The 24112-nt window shown below is 41.7% G+C and overlaps 1 protein-coding gene across 3 annotated transcripts in view; it reads left to right on the forward strand.

Moving 5' to 3' along the window:
• ACSS3 (acyl-CoA synthetase short chain family member 3) overlaps positions 1–23734 on the forward strand; it is a 117029-nt gene extending 93295 nt beyond the window's left edge. For 2 of the 3 annotated variants that reach the window (XM_024196683.2, XM_029910815.1), the window contains 5 exons: positions 10922–11003; positions 12048–12170; positions 22069–22168; positions 22264–22439; positions 22727–23734. In XM_024196683.2, the coding sequence (XP_024052451.1) occupies positions 10922–11003; positions 12048–12170; positions 22069–22168; positions 22264–22439; positions 22727–22795 (550 nt within the window). In that variant the 3' untranslated portion in view covers positions 22796–23734. Of the gene's footprint in view, positions 1–117; positions 475–10921; positions 11004–12047; positions 12171–22068; positions 22169–22263; positions 22440–22726 lie in introns of those variants that run through there. The other variant, XM_024196684.3, reaches the window with a different exon arrangement.
• The last annotated feature ends 378 nt before the right edge of the window (positions 23735–24112 follow it).

Below are 24112 nucleotides of genomic sequence, written 5' to 3' on the forward strand. Positions count from 1 at the left end.
TACCTTCCCACTCCACTCCCCAAAGGAGATTTTAGATACAGGGACTTCAGCTTAAAGCCACTCTAAATACTAACTGCTTTTCTCTTATCTCCTTTTCTGCTTTCTCATAATCTTCAGCTTCCATTGTGTCTGCTCCCCTGGCACATGCCTGTTGCATTTCTTGGCTGATTTACAGGTAATACTTGGGATTACTGTCCTTTTGGTCAGCCAGGTACCCCTTTCTGATTTACAAGCTAGTCTAACTCTCAGCAAATACAGGTCCCTATGACAATGCACCAACTCACTGTTGTTTCAGTAAAAGCTAGGAGAGCAGTGCTAGGTCAAAAACATCCTTTAGAAGGCTGGTAAGTAATATACTGGAAGTTTAACATTGGTCTGCACTAGAACTGATTGAAACATTTTTGGCTAAATGAAATTTCCTTGAGATTCATGGATTCTAGGACTGGAAGGGACCTCGAGAGGTCATCGAGTCCAGTCCCCTGCCCGCATGGCAGGACCAAATACTGTCTAGACCATCCCTGATAGACATTTATCTAACCTACTCTTAAATATCTCCAGAGATGGAGATTCCACAACCTCCCTAGGCAATTTATTCCAGTGTTTAACCATCCTGACAGTTAGGAACTTTTTCCTAATGTCCAACCTAGACCTCCCGTGCTGCAGTTTAAGCCCATTGCTTCTTGTTCTATCCTTAGAGGCTAAGCTGAACAAGTTTTCTCCCTCCTCCTTATGACACCCTTTTAGATACCAGAAAGGTATCTTTAGATGTGCTCAAAGTCAAAATGTTTTGTGCAGACATATCTGTTTCAACTAAGTTTTTGTTGGGAAATCTGGAGAGAAGGGGAAGGAAAGCATGACTGACTGACAGACCGTAGGTGGGTGGTTGGTTAGGGCATTGGTTGGAGATGTGGGAGACCCAGGTTCAAGTCCCTGTTCTCCCTGATTATGTCTGATCTGGGATGAAAAAATCCACTTTGGTTCATGCAGAGCAAGCACTTGAACCTGGCTCTCCTACATCTCAAGCCAGTGCCTTAACTTTTGGGACATCCTACCTCTTTTCCTCCCCTAATTTAAAAGCTCATTTGCATTCAGAAAATGGACACTTTGACACATGGACATCAGAAACTTTTTCCCTTAACGGTACCCATTGGGTGGCTCGAGCATCTTCTGCTCTGGGTACTGCTGCTGGGTACTGCTGCATGCAGGTATAAAGGGAAGAGCTGCTCCCACGCCCCTCTCAGTTCCTTCTTACTTCCCACAACAGTCGTTGGAATCCCTTTTCATTACCAGGAGTTTTCTCTCTGCTCTGTGTATAAATATATATAATTGTAGTTAGTTAATAAGTTTGGTTATGTTCAATTTTTTTATTGTTTTCCATGTTTTGGGGTTCTACCACCAGCACTTAGGAATGCCCCAGTTGCTGGGCTTCAAGCTAGTTGCTAGTGAGTGACCCGCACAGTAGTTGTCTTAAGTGCCAGGGCGAAGCACATGTGAAAGACCGGTGCCAGATTTGCTGTAAATTCAAGCCTAAAACAAACAAGGATAGGGAGGCTAGGCTGAAGTTCCTGCTGATGGTACTCAGACCACCCTTGAGCTGTCCTACTCCAACGTTGTCAGAGTCCCGGCACTCATCTCCTTCCCTTGAGCCTAGCAACAAGCATGTGTCTTCCAAAGAGGCACCCACCAGGGGAAGATATCCACCCTCAAAGCCTGAAAAGGGGTGAGAGGGAGTTGAGTAGAGTATATCTGAAATCCAAGCATTTCTCCTCCAAATCAGTGCCTAAATCGGCACTGGACTTGACGGTGCCCTCTCTGGTGCCGAAGTGGCACCGTTGTGGCATAGCAGTAGACACACATGATCTGAACTTGAGGTTTCAGACGATTCAGTCTATTGTTATAGATCACAAAGCTCACCCAGTCACAACAGCATGAAAGTGTTTGTTTGAGGCTTCTGGGGCATGTGGCCTTGTGCAGTTACGTGGTTCAAAATGCCAGTCTGAACCTCATAATTCTACAGGGTTGGCTACTCACCGTGCTGTCACTATCTGGACTCGGTAGTGAAGGTCTCTCTTATGCCCTCATCTCCATAGCTTGATGGACAGTTCCAGCCAATGTATGTGTGGGAGTCCCTTTGCCTGCCTGCAACCGACGCTCATGTTAGTGATCAATGTGTCTGCCCTTGGCTGGAGGACCCATCTGGATTCTCTACAGAGCTCAAAGTTTAGGTCCGCAGAGGAATTGGCTTTCGAAAGCTGTTAGATTGGCCTGCCAAGATTTTCCGCTACAGATCAAGAGAAACAACCTTTTAGTCCTCACAGAGAACACAGCAGCAATGTTTTACCTCAGCAAGCAGGGAGGAGCCCGCTCTGTCAAGAGGCTACACTGCTTTGTGAGCTTTGCACTGCCAACTCAATAGGCCTAGAAGCTTCTTATCTACTGGGGTCCAAAACAATCTGACAGATCACCTGAGCAGATCATTTACAAGACCCCATGAGTGGTCTCTTTGTCCACATCTGGCCAGATACATCTTCTATCGGTGGGGGTTTATTAAAATTACTGTATAGTTGCAAAACTCACACTGTAGGAACCCTTCTATGTTTACAATAGCACTTTTCATGTTTAGGTCTCAAAGTGCTTTACAAAAGAAGGTCACTATCATTATCCACATTATAAAGATGGGGAAACTGAGAGACAGAGGGGGGAAGTGGCTTGCCCAAGATCACTCAGCATTCCTGTATCAGAGCTGGAAATACAACCCAGATCTCACGAGTCCCACTCTAGTGCTCTACCTACTAAGCCACACTGAAGTGAGGGGAAGTTGGCAGTTTTTCAAAGAGACATTATTAAGGGCACAAGAGCAAACTATCCCACTGCGTAGGAAAGATGGGAAGTATGGCAAAAGACCACCCTGGCTTAACCAGGAGATCTTTAATGATCTAAAATTCAAAAAAGAGTCCTACAAAAAGTGGAAACTCAGTCAAACTACAAAGGATGAATATAAACAAATAACACAAGTATGTAGGGACAAAATTAGAAAAGCCAAAGCACAAAACGAGATCAAACTAGCTAGGGAAATAAAAGGAAAAAAGAAAACATTCGACAAATACATTAGAAGCAAGAGGAAGACCAAGGACAGAGTAGGCCCGTTACTCAATGAGGGGGGAAAGACAATAACAGAAAATGTGGAAATGGCAGAGGTGCTTAATGACTTCTTTGTATTGGTTTTCACCGAGAAGGTTGGTGGCAATGGGACGTATAAAATAATGAATGCCAGTGAAAATGAGGTAGGATCAGAGTCTAAAATAGGGAAAGAACAAGTCAAAAATTACTTAGACGAGTTAGATGTCTTCAAATCACCAGGGCCTGATGAAATGCATCCTAGAATACTCAAGGAGCTGACTGAGGAGATATCTAAGCCATTAGCAATTATCTTTTAAAAGTCATGGAAGGCGGGAGACATTCCAGAAGACTGGAAAAGGTCAAGTATAGTGCCCATCTATAAAAAGGGAAATAAGGGTAACTCGGGAATTACAGACCAGTCAGCTTAACTTCTGTACCCGGAAAGATAATGGAGCAAATAATTAAACAATCAATTTGCAAACACCTAGAACATAATAAGGTGATAAATAACAGTCAGCATGGATTTGTCAAGAACAAATCGTGTCAAACTAACCTGATAGCTTTCTTTGACAGGGTAACAAGTCTTGTGGATGGGGGGAAGCAGTAGTTGTGGTATATCTTGACTTTAATAAGGCTTTTGATACTGTCTCGCATGACCTTCTCATAAACAAACTAGGGAAATACAACCTAGATGCAGCTACTATAAGGTGTGTGCATAAATGGTTGGAAAATCATTCCCAGAGAGTAGTTATCAGTGGTTCACAGTCATTCTGGAAGTGCATAACGAGTGGGGTCCCGCAGGGATCAGTTCTGGTCCGATTCTGTTCAGTATTTTCATCAATGATTTAGATAATGGCATAGAGAGTACACTTATAAAATTTGTGGACGATACCAAGCTGGGAGGGGTTGCATGTGCTTTGGAAGATAGGATTACAATTCAAAATGGACAAACTGGAGAAATGGTCTGAAGTAAATAGGATGAAATTCAATAAGGACATGTAAAGTACTCCACTTAGGAAGGAACAATCAGTTGCACACATACAAAATGGGAAATGACTGCCTAGGAAGGAGTACTGCGGAAAGGGATCTGGGGGTCATAGTGGATCACAAGCTAAATATGAGTCAACAGTGTAACGCTGTTGTAAAAAAAGCAAACATAATTCTGGGATGTATTAGCAGGAGTATTGTAAGTAAGACACGAGAAGTAATCCTTCCGCTCTACTCTGCGCTGATTAGACCTCAACTGGAGTATTGTGTCCAGTTCTGGACGCCACATTTCAGGAAAGATGTGGACAAATTGGAGAAAGTCCAGAGAAGAGCAACAAAAATGATTAAAGGTCTAGAAAACATGACCTATGATTGAAAAAATTAGTTTGTTTAGTCTAGAGAAGAGAAGAGAAGACAGAGAGGGGACATGATAACAGTTTTCAAGTACATAAAAGCTTGTTACAAGGAGGAGGGAGAAAAATTGTTGTTCTTAACCTCTGAGGATAGGACAAGAAGCAATGGGCTTAAATTGCAGCAAGGGCGGTTTAGATTGGACATTAGGAAAAACTTCCTAACTGTCAGAGTGGTTAAGCACTGGAATAAATTGCCTAGGGAGGTGGTGGTCTCTCCATCATTGAGGATTTTTAAGAGCAGGCTGGACAAATACCTGTCAGGGATGGTCTAGATCAGGGGTGGGCAAACTTTTTGGCCTGAAGCCCGCATCGGGCTTCAGATATTGTATGGAGGGCCGGTTAGGGGAGGCTGTGCCTCCCCAAATAGCCAGGCATGGCGTGGCCCCTGCGCCCATTCACCACCCCCCCCGCTTCTTGCCCCCTGATGGCTCCCCCGGGACCCCTGCCCTATCCACCCCTCCTGCTCTCTGTCCTCTGACCACCCCTGGACCCTCTCCTCTGACTGCCCCCCACCGCCCCTTCCAACCCCTCCTTTCCTTCCTGATTGTCCCCCCCGGACTCCTCCCCCATCCAACCACCCCTTCTCCTTACCGCCCTGGAACCCCCGACCCCATTCAACCCCCCTGTTCCCGGCCCTCTGACCACCTCCACCCCTATCCACACCCCCAGCCCCTGACCACCCCCCGAACTCCCCTGCCCTCTATCCAACCCCCCCCCCACACTCCCTGCTCCCTTACTCTGCTGCCTGGAGCACCGGTGGCTGGCAGTGCTCCAGCCGCGCCGCCCGGCTGGAGCCAGCCACGCACCACGCAGCAGAGAGCACCGGGTCAGGCCGGGCTCTGAAGCTGCACTACCCCAGGAGCTCGCAGCCTCGCTGCCCAGAGCATTGTGCCCGTGGCGCAGTGAGCTGAGGCTGCAGTGGAGGGGGAACAATGGGGGAGGGGCCAGGGGCTAGCCTCCCGGGCCAGGAGCTCAGGGGCCGGGCGGTACGGTCCCGCGGGCCAGATGTGGCCTGCGGGCCATAGTTTGCCCACCTCTGGTCTAGATAATACTTAGTTCTGCCTTGAGTGCAGGGGACTGGACTAGATGACCTTTCAAAGTCCCTTCCAGTTCTATGATTTTATGAAATTAGCATGAGGCAACTTGTCTCTCTGTTTCTTCTTCTGTGAGCTAAAATCTTGGACATGAAGGTTAATTAACTGAGGGTTCATTTTGAAATGATTGTTGTAATGACCTACAGCTTCCATTAGCAAGGGCAGCCTGATGAGGAGACCGATATTTTAACACAAAGTCTGACCTTTCTGTGATTATATATAAATATGTATATATATGTGCATGTTTATGTGTGTAACCATTATTATTAGCAAAACAGAATGTTGTCTGCTCTCATAAGGAACATTAGCAAAGAAAAATCAAGCGAAAATTCCACTGCTGGGGGAAACTCAGAATCCTTGTATCTGTAGACTGTAAAAGTCACAAGCCTTCTGTATTTATTTTTAGAGGCAATTACCAGTACTTCTGTCTCCCTGGCTACCATCACTCTTTACACCAGTAGTGGGCAACATGCGGCCCATCAGGGTAATCTGATTGCAGGCCGCGAGACATTTTGTTGATGTTGACCGTCCACGGGCACGGCCCCCTGCAGTTCCCAGTGGCTGCGGTTTGCCGTTCTCGGTCAATGGGGGCTGCGGGAAGCGGCAGGTTGCAGGGACGTGCTGGCCACTGCTTCCCACAGCTCCAATTGGCCAGGAACGGCATACTGCAGCCACTGGAAGCTGTGGGGGGCTGTGCCTGAGGATGGTCAACATCAGCAAAATGTCTCGCAGCCCGCAATCAGATTACCCTGATGGGCCGCAGGTTGCCCACCACTGCTTTTCACCCTGCCAGAACACTAAGGGAGGACACAATCATATCATAAGGACAGCAGTGGAGAAATCCTGGCTGTAGTAAAGGTCCGATAACCATCCCTTCCCAGTAGCAGCATTGCATCTGTTTCCTCATGTTTGGGAGGCTAAGTTTTATTTTAATTTACAAAGCTGGAACTGAAGTTTTTCAATCGCATCACCTTGGATTATGTTCTTGTCAGATTTCTCAAGCTGAGCAAGGTCAGAGCTGGTCTGTATTGAGATAGGAGAGCTCCAAGGAAACCAAGGATGCTACAGGAAGATCGGCAAATGACTTTTCTCTCTCCGGTATCTCAGAACAGAACCAGTGCCCTCCCATGGTGCTAGGTTACACTTTATTATGTGAAGTGCTCTTTCAGATGAAACACAAAATAGAGCTCTTGACCATTTGATTTTTCATCCTCTGGCTCTTAAGGTCCCAATCCTGATATTATTAAAGTCTGTGGCAAAATGCTCATTGGCTTCTATGGGATGGAGATTTTGCTCTTTGGGTGTAAAGTCAAAATTCCAGTGTATATATGTATATCTTGGTCAGGTGACTTCCCTCTGTAGTTTATGGGATTCATTTTCTCTTCCTGACCCAAATGTGTCCTGTTATGTGACATTAGAGGTGGAACACGTTACTGGTGACAAGAGTGATTCCTGTGTAAATATTATTTTGGAATCCTTTGGCATGAAAGATGATGTACAGGGAGTCCTCGGACTTATGATGTCCTATTTAGTTGGATGCCACTTACGATGCTTTTCAATTGACTGCTCGTTGCGCCCCTACGACACTTGTTTCGCCCTTATGATGAAAGCCAGCAGGGAGAACAGCACACATCACATGCTGAGCCTCAGCCAATCACGGATTTCAGTGTTCAAGCTTTCTGATTGTCTGAGCCCGGAGCCGGGAGGCAATAAAAAACAATCATCAAGGCTACCTGGCAACAAGCTACTCTGGCTGTGGAAGCTAATCAGACAAGCAACTGCAAGGGAACCCCTTCCAGCTCCTTGCATCTGAAGAAGTGAGGTTCTTACCCACGAAAGCTTATGCTCCCAATACTTCTGTTAGTCTTAAAGGTGCCACAGGACCCTCTGTTACTTTTTACAGATTCAGACTAACACGGCTACCCCTCTGATACCTTCCAGCTCCATTCATTATAACGCGACCACAAAGTTATTTACAAGGAACTCTGTAAAAAGCAAGCCCAGTTCTCTGTTGTATGTTGCCGGCATTCTGAGCAGCTGCCTGCCTTGCTGTCTGCCCCCCTGGCTGTCTGTCCACCAGGTCTCCCAACATTGAACTCAGTGCATCTGTGAATAGGGGCATATACAACATGTACAGCTGCTACAGAGAAATTTACAAGGAGAAGAGGAGAACGTCTGTCCAAACTTCCTTAGACACTTTCTTTAAGACTCCAGAGAAGACTTCAGAGAAACCTGCAGCCCAGACTTCAGAGAAGCCCCCAGCCAAGAGCCCTTCAAAAAGTTCTGGAAAGTCAAAACATATGTGATTTTATTTGTTTATTTGAACGTTGTTTACCAAATAAATACATTGATGGTGCTACATTAGACATCTATAATTCATTTAGTACAAAAATCTGGGTTATTGTGGTGAAAATAGTATATCAAGCTTCGGTTCAGGAACCAATCCCCGCTTTATATCATTGATTCCTATGGGAAAAACAGTTTTGACTTACGTTTCGACTTACAGCACAATTCTGAGGAACGAATTGTGTCATAAGCCAAGGACTCCCTGTACATACATGTAGGATAAGTTCTCTTGGTTCTCATCTGTGACTAAAGTGCTGCTGAGAGTCATGGGAAGCCATTGTTAGTCATTTTGTTCTTTTTCTATCCTGACCTTAAAGACAGCAAGGATCTGGGTGGGGCTTCAGCTGTGCTTTTTTTAGTTTAATTCATGTTAAACCAACACTGAATCCCAGGTGAGATAACAGAAAACAGAGATGAAAATAGCGGGAAGGTGGAAGCCTGAGGGAAAGGAGTGATGGTGGGGGAAAAAAGCAAGGGAGCATGAGACAGAAAGGAGAGGGAGTTGGAGCAAAAGTGTAGAGGTAAATCTAGTGTGTTCCAGAGAAATAATATGCTCTCAGACTTGTAAAATATCAAATAAAAATAAATACAAAAAAATGAGGAAGAAGTATGAAGAAAGGGAGAGGGCAGATCAAAAAAGCCAGTAATTTTGTTTGTGGATTTCAAACAACAAACAAAAAACCCACACACAATCCTGACATTATTACTAATTTCTTTAGAAATTCTTGCACTCTAAGCGGTCACTAACCATGACTTGTACAAATGACCTGGTGCTACGCATGAGGTAGTTTAGTCGCTAAAGTACTGATCTACTGCTATTGACCAATCAAGAAATCAGGATTCCCTGATGTCATATGTTACATATTTCTTCTGGTTTTAATTTTCAGAAATCATATTTACAAAACATCAAAATGAGGTTCTTATTTTAGAAATATGATGGGTTCTTCTATTTAATCACTAAATTGGGAGTGTTTGAATGCAACTCTGGAGAAATCATTAATGACTGTCAATGTGTAGTATCCTTTCTCTCTATCATAAGAACATCTCAGACAATTAAATAAATTAAAGGTGCAAAACCTGAATTCTTATACAGTTAGCAACCAGGCAACAAACATGGTAATTACCATTCTCTCGTGATTTCTCTTGAATCTGAACAAGAATTTTTTCTTTAAAGCTCTCACATTTCCAAACACATGGCTTGATCCATTCCTGGGTTTCTTCAAGCTGTATGTCCACAAAAATGGGGTTACTCTTTTGCAAAGCAACTAGTACTCCCACTCTGTTTGGGCACCTGAAGCTGTCCAATAAACCCACCAAAATGGGCAATGTGGGGAGTGGCTAGATACCCCATGGATGCTCATACACTTTACTGGGAAGTGTCCCATCAGCTGAACCCCTGACCACATCCTGTTGCCAAATATACCCTTCTGGTCCTCTTAAGGTGAATCACGTGGAGGATAGCTGAGTCTGACCCTGAGAGGCCCCCATCATCTTAGGAAGAACAGTGATGATTTAGATTATTTTGCCATGGCTTATTCTGTTAATACTTTCTATAGAAAAAAGAAAATTGTCCTTTTGTGCTGATAAAATTAAAGTCTGTAGTGTAGATGTGGTTGACTTGCTAACACCGTTTCCTGTGGGCTAAAATCCCACATGCAGTTTATATTTTATCAGTATGAACACTGCTACACTACTGGGAATGTTTCAGTGCTGGAGGTATTGTCCTTTGGATAGTGTTATGAATCATAGTGGCGTTTGTCAGTGTTTGGTGACTGCCAGGGTGAAAGTGAAGATCCCATGTATGAGGTATTACTTGTGAGTAATACATCCATCCCAAACTCATACCAGGGAGACCTTTTATGCCACATAATTGAATTGATCTAATATATGCATGCACACTCTCTCTCTCCTCTCACGCACTCTCTCTCCCCCACCCTGCTTTCAGAGTTAACCTGTATAGAATCCCAGTTCAACACCTCCCTACCCCCTGAATTTATATTTTTTAGGGTTAAACCCAGTTTCCTTGAACTTTTTATCGACAGTCAACACTGTGGAATTTAAAAAATCACCGTTTCTCCTTGTCAGCCCAGGAAGCTTTGCAGCTTGTTCCCATCTGACAGGAATTATGTATGTGGAATGCTCCTTCTCTCATCTTCATCACATTCAGATGCTGACTAAAGTGGCAGAAAGGAGCACATGTTGAAAACTCAGCTCATGGTGCATTTCAACTTTTGTCATTTCTGTTTTCTTCTATGAATTAAACCCAAATTATTTTATTTTTGAAAATATAGGTTTTTACCTTTTTCCATTTTCCTCCTCCCAATAATTACTGCAGTTTAATCTGCATAATTTCACTTCATTTTTGTACAATTAAAATAACTATAATCACCTGAAAATACTATGATCTAGAGCCTCATGACTTTGAAGTCAGTGGTGCTGGGACAATTTACACAAACTGAGGATCTGATCTTGTGTGTGTGTGTGTGCATGTGTGTACATATGTAATGTATGTATTGTAAAATGTCTGTATCCATATAGAAGATACTATATGTATTTGTGCCAGGTGCTTTATCTTGGGCAATGTTTTAAACTGAATGATGATGACAGATATTTATAGCGCTTTTTCACATTTACTAGAGCAAACTTTATTTTACTAGAAGTTGGAGGCCCTAGTGTTCTATAAAATGTATCAACTAGCTGTATCTTCAAGTTTAGAACTATATGAATGTGATTTAACAATAGTTTATGAAATACATAACTTTCAGAATCATCTGTCACTAAGCAATATAGGTGGTAAGGGAACTGTCATCCAACTGCATAATCCTCATATGCTTACCTGAGTGTGCAATATGAATGCAGTTCTATCACATTGTGATTATCTATTATACTATGCATCATTGAAGTTTTTAAGTTTGTATCTTATTATTCTAACTACTGCACTATTTTCCTTTTTAATGTAAGGTTGCCTTTGCCTCCTGGAGCCTTCTCGGGTCTCTGGAAAAATCAGGAAACGTTCAAGGAGTTATATTTCCAAAAATTTCCCGTAAGAATTGCAAAAGGAACTATATAAACTACCAGTAATGCTATGGCATTGAATGATCTTAGTTAGTAGTTAGGATTCTGTCATTTCTTCTTTTGATGAGAGAGCTTTGATATGTATCTCTACGTAAGATTAAAATCGTTTAAAGTTAAACCTTTCATTGTGCAGAATATTAGAATGTAGTCACTCTCTTTTAAAGAAAATCTAAAATATACAGTTTGTCTTCTGTGTGGGGTGACATATGCAGGAGGGGAGCATGACTAGGGAAGAGAATCAGTACATAGATGAATAAATTATGTTTTCCCCATCAGATCCACACATGGAAGAGATTGTACATAAACTGATCTCCTCCCTACACAGAAGTGTGTGTGTGTGTTTGTGTTTCCTATGCATGACCAAGGAGGAAGATTTGGTCCAAGGGTGGAAATAGCCGAGGGAACAGATTTATGTGTGGACAAGTTGTCATTTTGTGGTCTGGCAAGGTGTTGCTATCATGCTTCTGGGTCAAGATATTCCCAAAAGAAACAGGAATAGCATGAGAATTTGAGTTCAATTTTGCTGCCCCATCCTTTAGAGACAACCCCCACTCTTCCTCTGGACTCAGGAGAGTCCCATCTTCCAGGGGTTCTGAGGGAGCAGTGAACAGGCTGGAAAAGGTGTGAGTGGACTTGCGGGCCATATACTGTTTCTGCTGACCCCACCAAGCTCACTCGGGGAGGGGAACCCAAGCTGTATTATGAAATAAGAACAGTGAATAAAGTGTTCCAGAATAAAATCCTTGTAATGAAAAAATAATAATTGGGAAAAGAAGGAACTGCAGAGTTTATAAAGATTTTTCACCTTTAAAGTTGATGTGATTCTATTTTGCACCGTGAAGGTAAATATTTTGATAATTTTTAACACATAAACTTTAGGTGGGAGGTGACTATATTAAACAGGCCAGTAACTTTTTTCATTTTGAGTGAGTCACTCATCCATTTTGCTGGTAGAACATTGCTGATGACCCTAGCATTAATACCAATTTATTTCTTGTGGTTTTATTTTCAGGGATACTATGATACCATGGATGCTGGGTACATGGATGAAGATGGCTACTTATATGTCATGTCTCGAGTTGATGACGTGATCAATGTTGCAGGTCATAGAATTTCTGCAGGTGCAATTGAGGAGGTAAGCACAAACTTAACAGTGAAAATGGGTACAAAAAAGCTAGCATCACAGGGTACATCTACATATTGAGTGGGAGCCTGTGGAAGTGAGTCTCAGAGCCCAGGTTTCAGAGTAGCAGCCGTGTTAGTCTGTATCCGCAAAAAGAACAGGAGTACTTGTGGCACCTTAGAGACTAACAGATTTATTTGAGCATAAGCTTTCGTGGGCCACAGCCCACTTCATCGGATGCATAGAATGGAACATATAGTGAGGAGATATGTATACATACAGAGAACATGAAAAGGTGGGAGTTCCCCTACCAACTCTAAGAGGCTAATTAATTAAGATGAGCTATTGTCAGCAGGAGAAAAAAAACTTTTGTAGTGATAATCAGGATAGCCCAGTCTCTACGCCAAAGAATAAATGGACACAAATCTGACATTAGGAATCATAACATTCAAAAACCAGTAGGAGAACACTTCAACCTCTCTGGCCACTCAGTAACAGATTTAAAGATGGCAATTTTGCAACAGAAAAGCTTCAAAAACAGACTCCAACGAGAAACTGCTGAACTTGAATTAATATGCAAACTAGATACTATCAATTTAGGCTTAAATAAAGACTGGGAATGGCTGAGCCATTACACACATTGAATCTATTTCCCCATGTTAAGTATCCTCACACCTTCTTGTCAAACTGCCTTAAATGGGCTATCTTGATTATCATTGATTACACTGGTCTACAATTTTTGAGAAGTCGTCTGCTTCAGAGATAAAATGTGCTATTTATTATATATTTTGATGTGCTGAATTCAAATATGACAATTAAAACAACTGATTGGCTACTGTTTCTAAGATATTTAAGTTTTTACATTTTATGTCTATGTATATTGTGTAGATAGTAGAGTTTTAATCATAAATTGTAAACCTAGGTCTTTTCATGTGTTTATGGTTGCTTTACATGATAATATTTCACCTCTCCTGTTTATGTAACACTTTAAAAATCAGCAAAAGGGTTATATAAATAAAATTTATTATGAAACAAAAGGCAAAAAACTATTATGTACATAGTTTAGTCCTATTCAGTGTCTACTCGGCGCTTCTTGGCTTGTCTCTTGTATTCATTAAATGGAGCATCTCTTGTCACTGTCCAGCAATAGTCTGCAAGCATTGATGGGCTCCATTTGCCCTGATAGCGTTTCTCCATTGTTGCAATGTCCTGGTGAAATCGCTCACCGTGCTCGTCGCTCACTGCTCCGCAGTTCGGTGGAAAAAAAATCTAGATGAGAGTGCAAAAAATGTATCTTTAGTGACATATTGCAACCAAGGCTTTTGTATGCCTTGAGGAGGTTTTCCACCAACAACCTGTAGTTGTCTGCCTTGTTGTTTCCGAGAAAATGTATTGCCACTAACTGGAAGGCTTTCCATGCCGTCTTTTCCTTGCCACACAGTGCATGGTCAAATGCATCATCTCGAAGAAGTTCACGAATCTGAGGACCAGCAAAGACACCTTCCTTTATCTTAGCTTCACTTAACCTTGGAAATTTTCCACGGAGGTACTTGAAAGCTGCTTGTGTTTTGTCAATGGCCTTGACAAAGTTCTTCATCAGACCCAGCTTGATGTGTAAGGGTGGTAACAAAATCTTCCTTGATTCAACAAGTGGTGGATGCTGAACACTTTTCCTTCCAGGCTCCAATGACTGTCGGAGTGGCCAATCTTTCTTGATGTAGTGGGAATCTCTTGCATGACTATCCCATTCGCAGAGAAAACAGCAGTACTTTGTGTATCCAGTCTGCAGACCAAGCAAGAGAGCAACAACCTTCAAATTGCCACAAAGCTGCCACTGATGTTGGTCATAGTTTATGCACCTCAAAAGTTGTTTCATGTTGTCCTAGGTTTCCTTCATATGGACTGCGTGACCAACTGGAATTGATGGCAAAACATTGCCATTATGCAGTAAAACAGCTTTAAGACTCGTCTTCGATGAATCAATGAACAGTCTCCACTCATCTGGATCGTGAACGATGTTGAGGGCTGCCATCACACCATCGATGTTGTTGCAGGCTACAAGATCACCTTCCATGAAGAAGAATGGGACAAGATCCTTTTGACGGTCACAGAACATGGAAACCCTAACATCACCTGCCAGGAGATTCCACTGCTGTAATCTGGAGCCCAACAGCTCTGCCTTACTCTTGGGTAGTTCCAAATCCCTGACAAGGTCATTCAGTTCACCTTGTGTTATGAGGTGTGGTTCAGAGGAGGAGGATGGGAGAAAATGTGGGTCCTGTGACATTGATGGTTCAGGACCAGAAGTTTCATCCTCTTCCTCTTCCTCGTCTGACTCAAGTGAGAATGATTCTGGTGCATCAGGAACCGGCAGTCCTTCTCCGTGGGGTACTGGGTGTATAGCTGATGGAATGTTTGGATAATGCACAGTCCACTTTTTCTTCTTTGACACACCTTTCCCAACTGGAGGCACCATGCAGAAGTAACAATTGCTAGTATGATCTGTTGGCTCTCTCCAAATCATTGGCACTGCAAAAGGCATAGATTTCCTTTTCCTGGTCAACCACTGGCGAAGATTTGTTGCATGAGCGTTGCAGCATATGTGTGGGGCCCACCTCTTGTCCTGATCTCCAATTTTGCAGCCAAAATAAAGGTGATAGGCTTTCTTAACCTTAGTGGTTATACTGCGCTTTTGGGATGCAAAAGTCACTTCACCACAAACATAGCAGAAGTTATCTGCACTGTTCGCACAAGTACGAGGCATCTCTGCTCACTTTGGCTAAACAGAAATGCGTCCCTTTGCAAAATCAAACACTGACAAATAAGAGAGCACGACACTGTATGATTTCTAGAGCTGATATAGGGCAATTTGTTCAGCAGAGTGATGTAAGCTTCGTTATGATTGCATCATCCATTGTTCTAGGAATAACATGATGCAATTCATATCATGTATGACGCAATACCAGCTTCAGATTGCATCATTCATTGTTTTGCCTAAAAAGCAAGTACTGTCCAAACCCAGTCATAGATTTATTCATAGATCCAGTCAAAGATGTATTTTAGTCATTTCTGGTTTAAATTGAGATCCCTTCCCTTTATAACTCACTTATCCTCCACCATTCCCAAGTCAAGAGTCGTATATACTGACCAAATAGTATATCTTGAAAACTAGAGCCAATCAACAATTTTAAGCATCATTTTCGTTCTCAGAGACCCAGAATTAGTAAAGTTTGACTACATTTATTTCAGAAGCATTTTGGCTGTAGAGCAGTGTTATCACTACAAAAGTTTTTTTTTTCCTGCTGACAATAGCTCATCTTAATTAATTAACCTCTTAGAGTTGGTAGGGGAACTCCCACCTTTTCATGTTCTCTGTATGTATATATATCTCCTCACTCATTCCATTCTATGCATCCGATGAAGTGGGCTGTAGTCCACGAAAGCTTATGTTCAGAGCCCAGGTTGACAGGCTGTCACAACACCAGATCTAGGTGGGGAGGATCAAATCACACACCCCCTCCCGATATGGAATTTACACAAGGTAATTTACGCGGCCATATGAGACCCATGCCTCAAGCCCCTGGCATAAGGGGCATGTCTAAACCGGGAGCAGTGGGGGGAACAGCAACAGCATAGCAACAGCATTGCACTTCAGGGATTCTGCTAATTTAGGCTGCCCTTCAATATTAAGTTTATTCAAGGGACCGCACCAGCCCCTAGAGCAACCCAGGGTTAGCAGGGCACAAAGATGGCTTGAAGACACACAACACAGAATCTCACCACTGGTCTTTTACTTTTGTATCGTTAAACAAATTATTCAGGCGTTGTTCCTTATCTTTCAGACTGGATCTGAAGCTGATAAAATGGCTGGTGTTGTGAATTACCTGATGTTTAATATTGTACTACTTTATCTCTGCGTACCATGTGAGCTTTCTTCTTTTCTTTAATTTCAGTCTCTTGTTTTTCTGTCGTCTTCCCTACTGTTTTGTAATTTTGTTCCCCTGGAAACAATATACACTTAATCACAAGAAAATGCTTAGTTTTTCAATTCACCTTTTAAACCAAGCTAACAAAAGCTAGATTGTAGTTAGTTTACAGAGCAAGCTGCTATTTAAATGAGAAAACATTAACAACAACACAATTAACTTTTCAGTAAGATCAGTAAATACAGAATTAGAAGATCAGTGAATCTTCCTTTAATTAAATGACAGTCACCTTGTCGAGTATGAATATTTATCTCCCTTTCCATTATAGCTACATGTAGTTGAGCAAGTTTTTCCTCAGATTTTGACTATAAAGCTCAACTTCATCATGTTCCAATAAGAGTTGTTTATTTCACCAAGGTTTTCTATAAGTATCGTCAGGGCCCTGTGAAACTACAGAAGTTACCATTTATCCTGTTGCTCAATAAGTAGTTGTTACGTATTTGTGTTAATTTCAGCTTCCATCTTGTGCTCAGTGTGTGTGTGTCTCTTTCAGCTGGAGTTGCTCGCCTTTTCTCTGAAGCAAGGGATTAATATTAAAGGGATTTAGCATGACTAGTGCCCTCCTGACTGTCTGGCTGCTGCTGCTGCTGTAGAAAACAGGAATGCATCCTGTTTCAGTAACTACCATTCTAGAAACACTGCCTCTTTTTTTATTTTTTTTCTTGTTTCTTATTTTTACAGCTTTTGAATGACTTGTGGCTGTTTCTATTTTCTATATTTCTATTTTGCATGCTTTTTAAAATTTTATTGTATTTTTTAAAAACTTTATACTAATTTTTAAAGCTCTTATCTGGTTCTTATGAATATGGAACCCCCTTCACTCTTCTTCAGAATTATCTATAAACTTTTTGAACTCCATGGAGGATACCTGGTCCAAGGTCAGGTGTGGGGCCTGAAAGACTGCACTGGGAGTAGTGGCTTTAGAAGGGCTTAGTCCATAGGCAAAAAATGGGAGGCTGAGGACTTAAGGAAGGGTAACTATTTACTTTGAACCTAACGGCAGGAGCTGGGACCTTAATGTCAAGTTCAGGGTTACAACTGTTTTTGTATGGTTTCCCTACATTGTATCAGTGTGTTATGTTTCCCTGAGGTGCACTGAATTTTTCATGATTTTTTCTCTGCTTTGAATTTATTTTTATATCCCACTCCCGAGGGTTTAATTGATTAAGATTTTACCTTTTCCTTTTGTGTGTGTTCACTTTTCTAGTGGTTGTCTCCATTTATGTGTTATATTCTATTCTTTACCCACTTACTTGTATTTTCCTTGATATATACAAAAAGCAGCTATGTCAACTAACGCTCCTGACTGAGCAGGCAAAGCAATCTTCAGGGGGTGCCATTAAATGACAGACAAAGACTTCCTTTAATGGCAATTTGACATTTTGCAACCCAACAGTCAGGGAAGAATAGCCCTTCCTTTTAATGAGGGAATTCTTGAACCTGCAAAAGGAATTATAGACTACTCCAGCATCTCAGCAACCTGAAAGAGAATAGAAGTATTAAGGTCTCCTTAAAGGGTTAGAGTATTTTTATTCGCATCTGCTGCCATCATCTCTGTTTCCTTCCCCAGACCTGAAGAAGAGCTGTGTGTTGTTCGAAAACTTGTACTTTTCACCAACAAAAAGTTGGTCCGATAAAAGATATTATGTCACTTGGCACCATCATCTCTAGTAGTCACTGCCAAGACCATCCCAAGAGAAAAAGAGGCAAAGAAATTGGATCTGTTTGGTTGTAAATATTATTCAGTGGTATCTTTTCAGGTCAGATTGCAAACTACTTAGCTATGCTAGCCAAATACAGTTCTATACAATGGGAGAAAATTGCAGTCATGGTTTTCTTCAAGGTAGAGATCTCAACCATGTATTTTGTTTTATCCTAATTTTATTATCAGAAGCAGCAAGATCAGTTTAAAAAGAGTCAGAGATTCCAAAAGAGAAGACTGTCCTCTTCATTCTCTACTCAACCATCTCATTCTCAGAAGCAACAATTTTGATACTTTAGTGGAGGTTACTGCACTAGACTATGTGGATTGGTACCCTTCCCTTCCCCCTTTTGGGACCTGCCTTTCTTTTTTCAAGAGTGCTTGGACTTCAATAACATTGCGCTTTTGGGTCATCCAGACAGGATACACCCTCCAATTCCATACCATATTCCCTCTCGTGCACCATTCTCATGCATCAGGAAAAACTGTCACTACTGGAGTTAGTGGAAATGTTGCTGGTTCCCTTAGCCTTTGGGGGGAAAGGGATTTTATTCCCCATACTTTCTTATATCAAAAAGTATACTAGACCAGGTGCTCCATAGTAGACCTTAGGCTCCTCAACATTGTCATCACCAATACAAAATTCTGCATAGTGCCTCTGGCATCCATCATACCTTCTTTATATCCCATGGATTGGTTCAGTTTACTTGATTGGTTCAGTACACTTGGTTCAGTGCAATACATCCTTTGCACAAGAAATGTTTTCATTTCCAAGTACTAGGCGATCATCATCAATTCCAGGTCTTTCCGTTCAGACTCTCAACTGCACTCCAAGTGTTTACAAAATGTCTATTGTTTGTATCCGCCCATCTTCATCATCGAGGGATTTATGTTTACCTGTCTCTTCACAATTAGTTAATCAGGGAAGATCAACTCAACAGGTCTCAGACTCAGTAAGATCGAATCTACATCTGTTCTCAAACTTGGTTCTAAAGTTCAATCTCAGGCTCAATCTCGGTCCATACAATTCCTAGGCATACATACCTGCCTCAGGAGAAGTTCCAGAATTTATCTCTCATATTTATTTTCAAGCCTGAGATTGGTCTCAAGTACTCATATCACACCCTTTGCCAGACTGAGGCTGAGACCTCTTCAGTCCTGGATCAGGTCAGTTTACTATCCAACATCCACAGAATGATCACCCCTTCATTGATGGCTAGAATCAAGCAATGTCTGCTGGGGGTGCCTTTCACTCCAATATTTCCCATTCAGATGATAGTGACCAATGCATCCACAAAGAGTTGGGGCGCTCAACTGGCTCGATTCCAGATATATGGACTCCTGTGGATTGTTCAGACCACATAAATGTTACAGAGCAGAGCAATTTGTTAGCCTGCAAATAATTTCTTCCCTGATAAAGAACCAAACAGTAGAAGTTTTGAAAGTTTAACAGATAAAGTTACAATAACAAAATATTACATGGTACCTTATGCGTGTGAAAATGGCTTGAGGTTATTTAAAAACTGAAACTCGTTGTATCTTCTCTGCACTCTGCTTTTCATATTATTGCAAATAACTTAATTCCATAAATAACAGGATATTTATCTTAATGCTGTGCCAGTTAAGGCAAAATATGCATATATAATCACTGCTACCTTAAAAGTATAGAAAGCTTCAGCGTGTTGATATCATGTACATGTGTGCTGCAAAAATAGTGTCAATTGAACATAAAAACTAGGAAGCAAAGGAATGTTCAGTGTGTTTGTGTGAGGAGGTTTCACATACTTTATGACAGCTGCCCTGCAACCTGAGGCATGTATTATTGGATTTAGATTACTGTCTGTCATTAGTGTGGGAGCGAATCTTTGTTTTTGCAATAGGCTATTTCTTTAAAGAAGCGTTGGCTCATGCTAATGGTTTATCCTTTGGCCTTGTTGCTTAACTCTTTGTAAAAAAAAACAATGGCTTGGGACAATGTTAACTCACGGTGAATTTTGCGTACATTTTGCATACTATTTTATCAGCCAATGAGGAAAGCATTAATGGATATTATCACTAATATAATTCCTACAGGAAAGGTTTGATTAAGAGTTGGACCACTAATACCAGTGGATCCAAAGTTTCTTAGGAGGGAAATCAAGGATGCGTATCCTATAGTTTTTATAATCATTTTGGACACCTGGACCCCTAGGTATATATGAAGAGCAAAACAGAGTACTTCAGGGGCTATAGTCAGGATATCTATTTTGGAAAGCTGAAGTGTTTCTTGCCCAGGCAAACTGAGGTCTCGTTTTACCTGGGTTTTGACTACTTTTTGAGAGGAAATGGAGAGGACTCTCAGAGATATCTGAAAGATAGTAGATGAAGGTCTGTGCATTCATTCATTTTAGCTTCCTTCAGCTGCAACATTCATGTGCAGGTTCGTACTCATTAGCAAGTTCTTACAGCACTCCATAGTGTTGCTCCATGCAGGCTTTTTGAGGCAGGAATTTTGCCTTCATATATGTTCGCACAGCACCTAGTACACCCGCCAACAGTCTTCATCCACCTAAAAGTCCCTAAAGATAGATTAATTTTTCTCTGATGGTGATCCGCCAATGAGGACTCTTCTCCTCAATTTCAATCTCTCTTTTTCCTCTTTAAGAGGTCACCAATGAATAATGGGGAGATTATACAGGCCATTATGATGTTTTCTTTTGTACGGTTAGGAAAGTTCCCTGAGCAGGAGATGTGACTAGGAGGGAAGGAGACACATTTTTGTATATGTTAATTTGATACTTCAACTTGACAGACAAATGTGAAGCAGTAATAACTGGTGGGTTTATTGTTGCTGGTTTGGATTGGCAGAAAGTAAAATTTCAGATAAATTACTTATGTAACGTTAGCGCCCTCGTGGTCAAGTGGAGTCTGCTCTGCAGGCAGCTCTGTCCAAGAGAAGTGCGCAGGAACGCAGCAGGGAAAGTTCCTTCCACCCCAGGGGCACTTGTTCCAACTCCCCCAGAGTGAACACACCCACCCACAGGAAAAGTACAATGGATATAACAAGGGAAATATTTATTTACAGAGGGATGAAAGGAAAAAAACAACGGGGAAATATAGGGGGAGTGGTAAAACAGGGTTGCATTCAACTCAAGGCTCCACAGGCTTAGTGGTACCACAGTCTGGAAGGGCAGACACTGAGAAATGTATCTGCACACAGAGTTCAGGAGTCCTTGGCAAAGCTCCAGTCCAGTGGTGAGTCTTGGGTGCTCCTGGTCGTCCTCGGCGCCAGTAAACTTCCCCCAACAAACCCCTCCGGTGCCCTCTTCTGCTGCTCTCTGGAAACCCACGCAGAGTGACAACCTCCCCACTTAACTAGCTAACAGCTCCCCTCATTATTCCCAATGCAAAGGCACAAGCCCCAGTACTCACAGCCCCCTGCAGCTCTGGGCAGCAGTGATACTGGTTCCAGCTCCGGTTTGTTCTTCTTGGGTGATTCCTCCCTGGCACAGTGCTCCTCCTGGCTCCTGTCCTGGATTGTCCCCGATCAGCCGCTCTGTCCCTCCCAGGCTTCAGGCAGGTTCTTGACTGCTTCACTCTTTGAGGGGCCTGCTTGCTGCAGCCCTTCTGTCTGGAGCTCCAGACACACCCCCTGTTGCTCTCTTCCCTTCTCTCTGCTCCCCCTCCCACCAATAGCACTTCCTCCTTCTGGAACAATCAGCACTTCCCCCCTCAGGAAAAATATTTAAAGGGGCCATGCTCTCTCTAAACCCCAAAGTGGTTTCACTTATTAACATACTGCAGTTTGTGTTTCATTATAGAGTTGTAGTCTCTAGTTATGGTTGAAGAGGCTCTTTAGTTCCAAGTCCCTGCTTTCTGTACAATTGGAAAGGTTACAGGTAGATTACATATCTGAATTGTGATAGATCAGATATTCAAGAATGTACCAGCACTCACTTGCTCTTTCCTTCCTGCATAACTGTGTGAAACATGGATCATAATATTGTATTAACATAACATTTTCCAGCTAAGATCTTGTGAAACGTGTTAAAATGTGACATAGTCATTTTAATATTGCGGTAAAGATGACATTTTTATTACCTTTTCAATTGTATGTTGTGTTACCTAAGGATTGTTCTTATTTCCATCCAAACACTAGATTGTCTATGCTACCCACATATTAATTACAGTAGAATATATACTCAGCTGTTTGATTTTTGTTTTGTTTTGTTTTCTCCCTCAGTCTGTTCTTTCCCATGGAGCTGTGGCTGATTGTGCTGTTGTTGGCCAAGAGGATGCCTTAAAAGGTCTTGTCCCATTAGCGCTATGTGTATTAAGAAATGGTGAGAGCTCATTACTGTTCATCGACTCGTGTCTTGTGTCACTAAGATTTGTATAATGTTGTAAAGTAGTTACAGCATCTGAAATTCCTCACCAGGTATAAAGACAGAGGAGGAGATAGTTTTGGAAGAAATTGTTAAGCGTGTTCGAGAAAGCATTGGCCCAGTGGCAGCTTTCCGAAAGGCAGTGTTTGTGAAACAGATACCAAAGACACGTTCTGGCAAAATACCACGTTCTGCTCTTTCTGCTCTTGTCAATGGCAAACCATATCAGGTAAGCTATAGGTGCTCTTTATTCTAACAAGGGACGCTAGCACATCAGCAGAAGTGACTTAATCTTTTGGTTCTTTAATGTATTTTGCTATTGGTTCACAATATCTGATATTGTAATGTCATTTTATTTTTGCCTGGTATATTTTATCTTCAGAATCTTTATAAATGCTTTCTTCTTGATTACTTTAGAAAAATTAGCATTAGAGGAGATATTGAACCAATTTCTCCTTTACTGTATGTGGTATTTGGCAATTCTCTATCATATGTTTATGTATGTTCTTCCCTCAGATAACTCCAACCATTGAGGATCCTGGTGTGTTTAAACACGTAGAAGAAGTACTGAAGAAAAAACAATAATGTGACTTTTATCCATCATACAGTGTTTTTTAACAATAAACTTCCGAACGTCTGGAATACATGAAGAAATTTTGTATTCGGTAACACAGTTATAGAACGTATTTTAGAAGTCTGAAATAACCTGGCACTAATTTTATTACTACAAAACTGTTGCTGCTTTCTGTGTCATATCATCATGGACAGTGAAACATTTTGAGTTTTGGCAGCATTTGTATTATACTGGAAGTTTAGACAGATATGAAGTAGATACTTACAGCAGAGAGTTTTAACAGAGCCTTGTGAAGAGGGTTCATAAATTCATAGAGTTCAAGGCCAGAGGGGACCATCAGATCATATAGTCTGACTACCGTATAACACAGGTTCTTAATTTCACCCAGTAACCCCTGCATTGAACACAATAACTTGTTTGGCTAAAGCATATCTTCTAGAAAAGTAGCCAGACTTGATTAGATGATTTGGAGAATCCACCACTTCCCTTGGTCACTTCTCAACCTTTTTTTTGATAAACTAAACAGATTGAGCTCTTTAAGACTCTCACTATACGGCATTTTCTCCAGCCCTTGAATCAATTTTGTGTCTCTTTTCTGCATGTCTCCCCAATTTTTCAGCTTCTTTTTAAAATGCGGACACCAGAACTGTATGCATTATCTCAATATCAGTTTCACCAATGCTGCATGAAGAGATAAAATCACCTCCCAACTCCTACACCCTGTTTATATATACAAAGATCACATTAGCACTTTTTGCCACAGCACCGCACTGGGAGCTTATGTTGATTTGCTCTACTATGACCCCTAAATTCTTTCCAGGATACAGACTCCCATTCTATAGGTCTGGCCCGCGTTCCTTGTTCTAATCCTGGTAGAATTCTGCGCCAAAAAATTAAAAATTCTACGCACAATATTTTAAAATTCTGCATATTTTGTCAAAATAATATAATCACACCAGTTTCAATTATTTTTGGTCATTTATTTCAAAATACTACCTGTCAACAAGTATGTCTGTAGCAATACAGACAACAAAAAAAGACTCAGGAAATGTTTTTTGACAAACAGATTCCTTACTAGGCATATTAATACAGAACTCTGAGTAATAATTCATTTAAACTACAATACAGAACCATATTTCCCACACCCCTCAGAAGCAGAGCAAAGGCTTGGGGGAGTCAGGGGTAACAGAGGAGTTGAGGGAGAGGGAGGTAAATTGCTGGGAAGGAGCCTGGGTGTGGTGGGAAAAGTATGGAATAGGTTTTTTTTGGGGGGGGGAGGTAGGGAGGGATTGTTGGATTGTTAAGGAGCTTCCCCCATGCAGACCCTG

Source organism: Terrapene carolina, unplaced genomic scaffold (assembly GCF_002925995.2).
Source record: "Terrapene carolina triunguis isolate 2854851 unplaced genomic scaffold, T_m_triunguis-2.0 Scaffold68, whole genome shotgun sequence".
Classification (NCBI taxonomy): domain Eukaryota; kingdom Metazoa; phylum Chordata; order Testudines; family Emydidae; genus Terrapene; species Terrapene triunguis.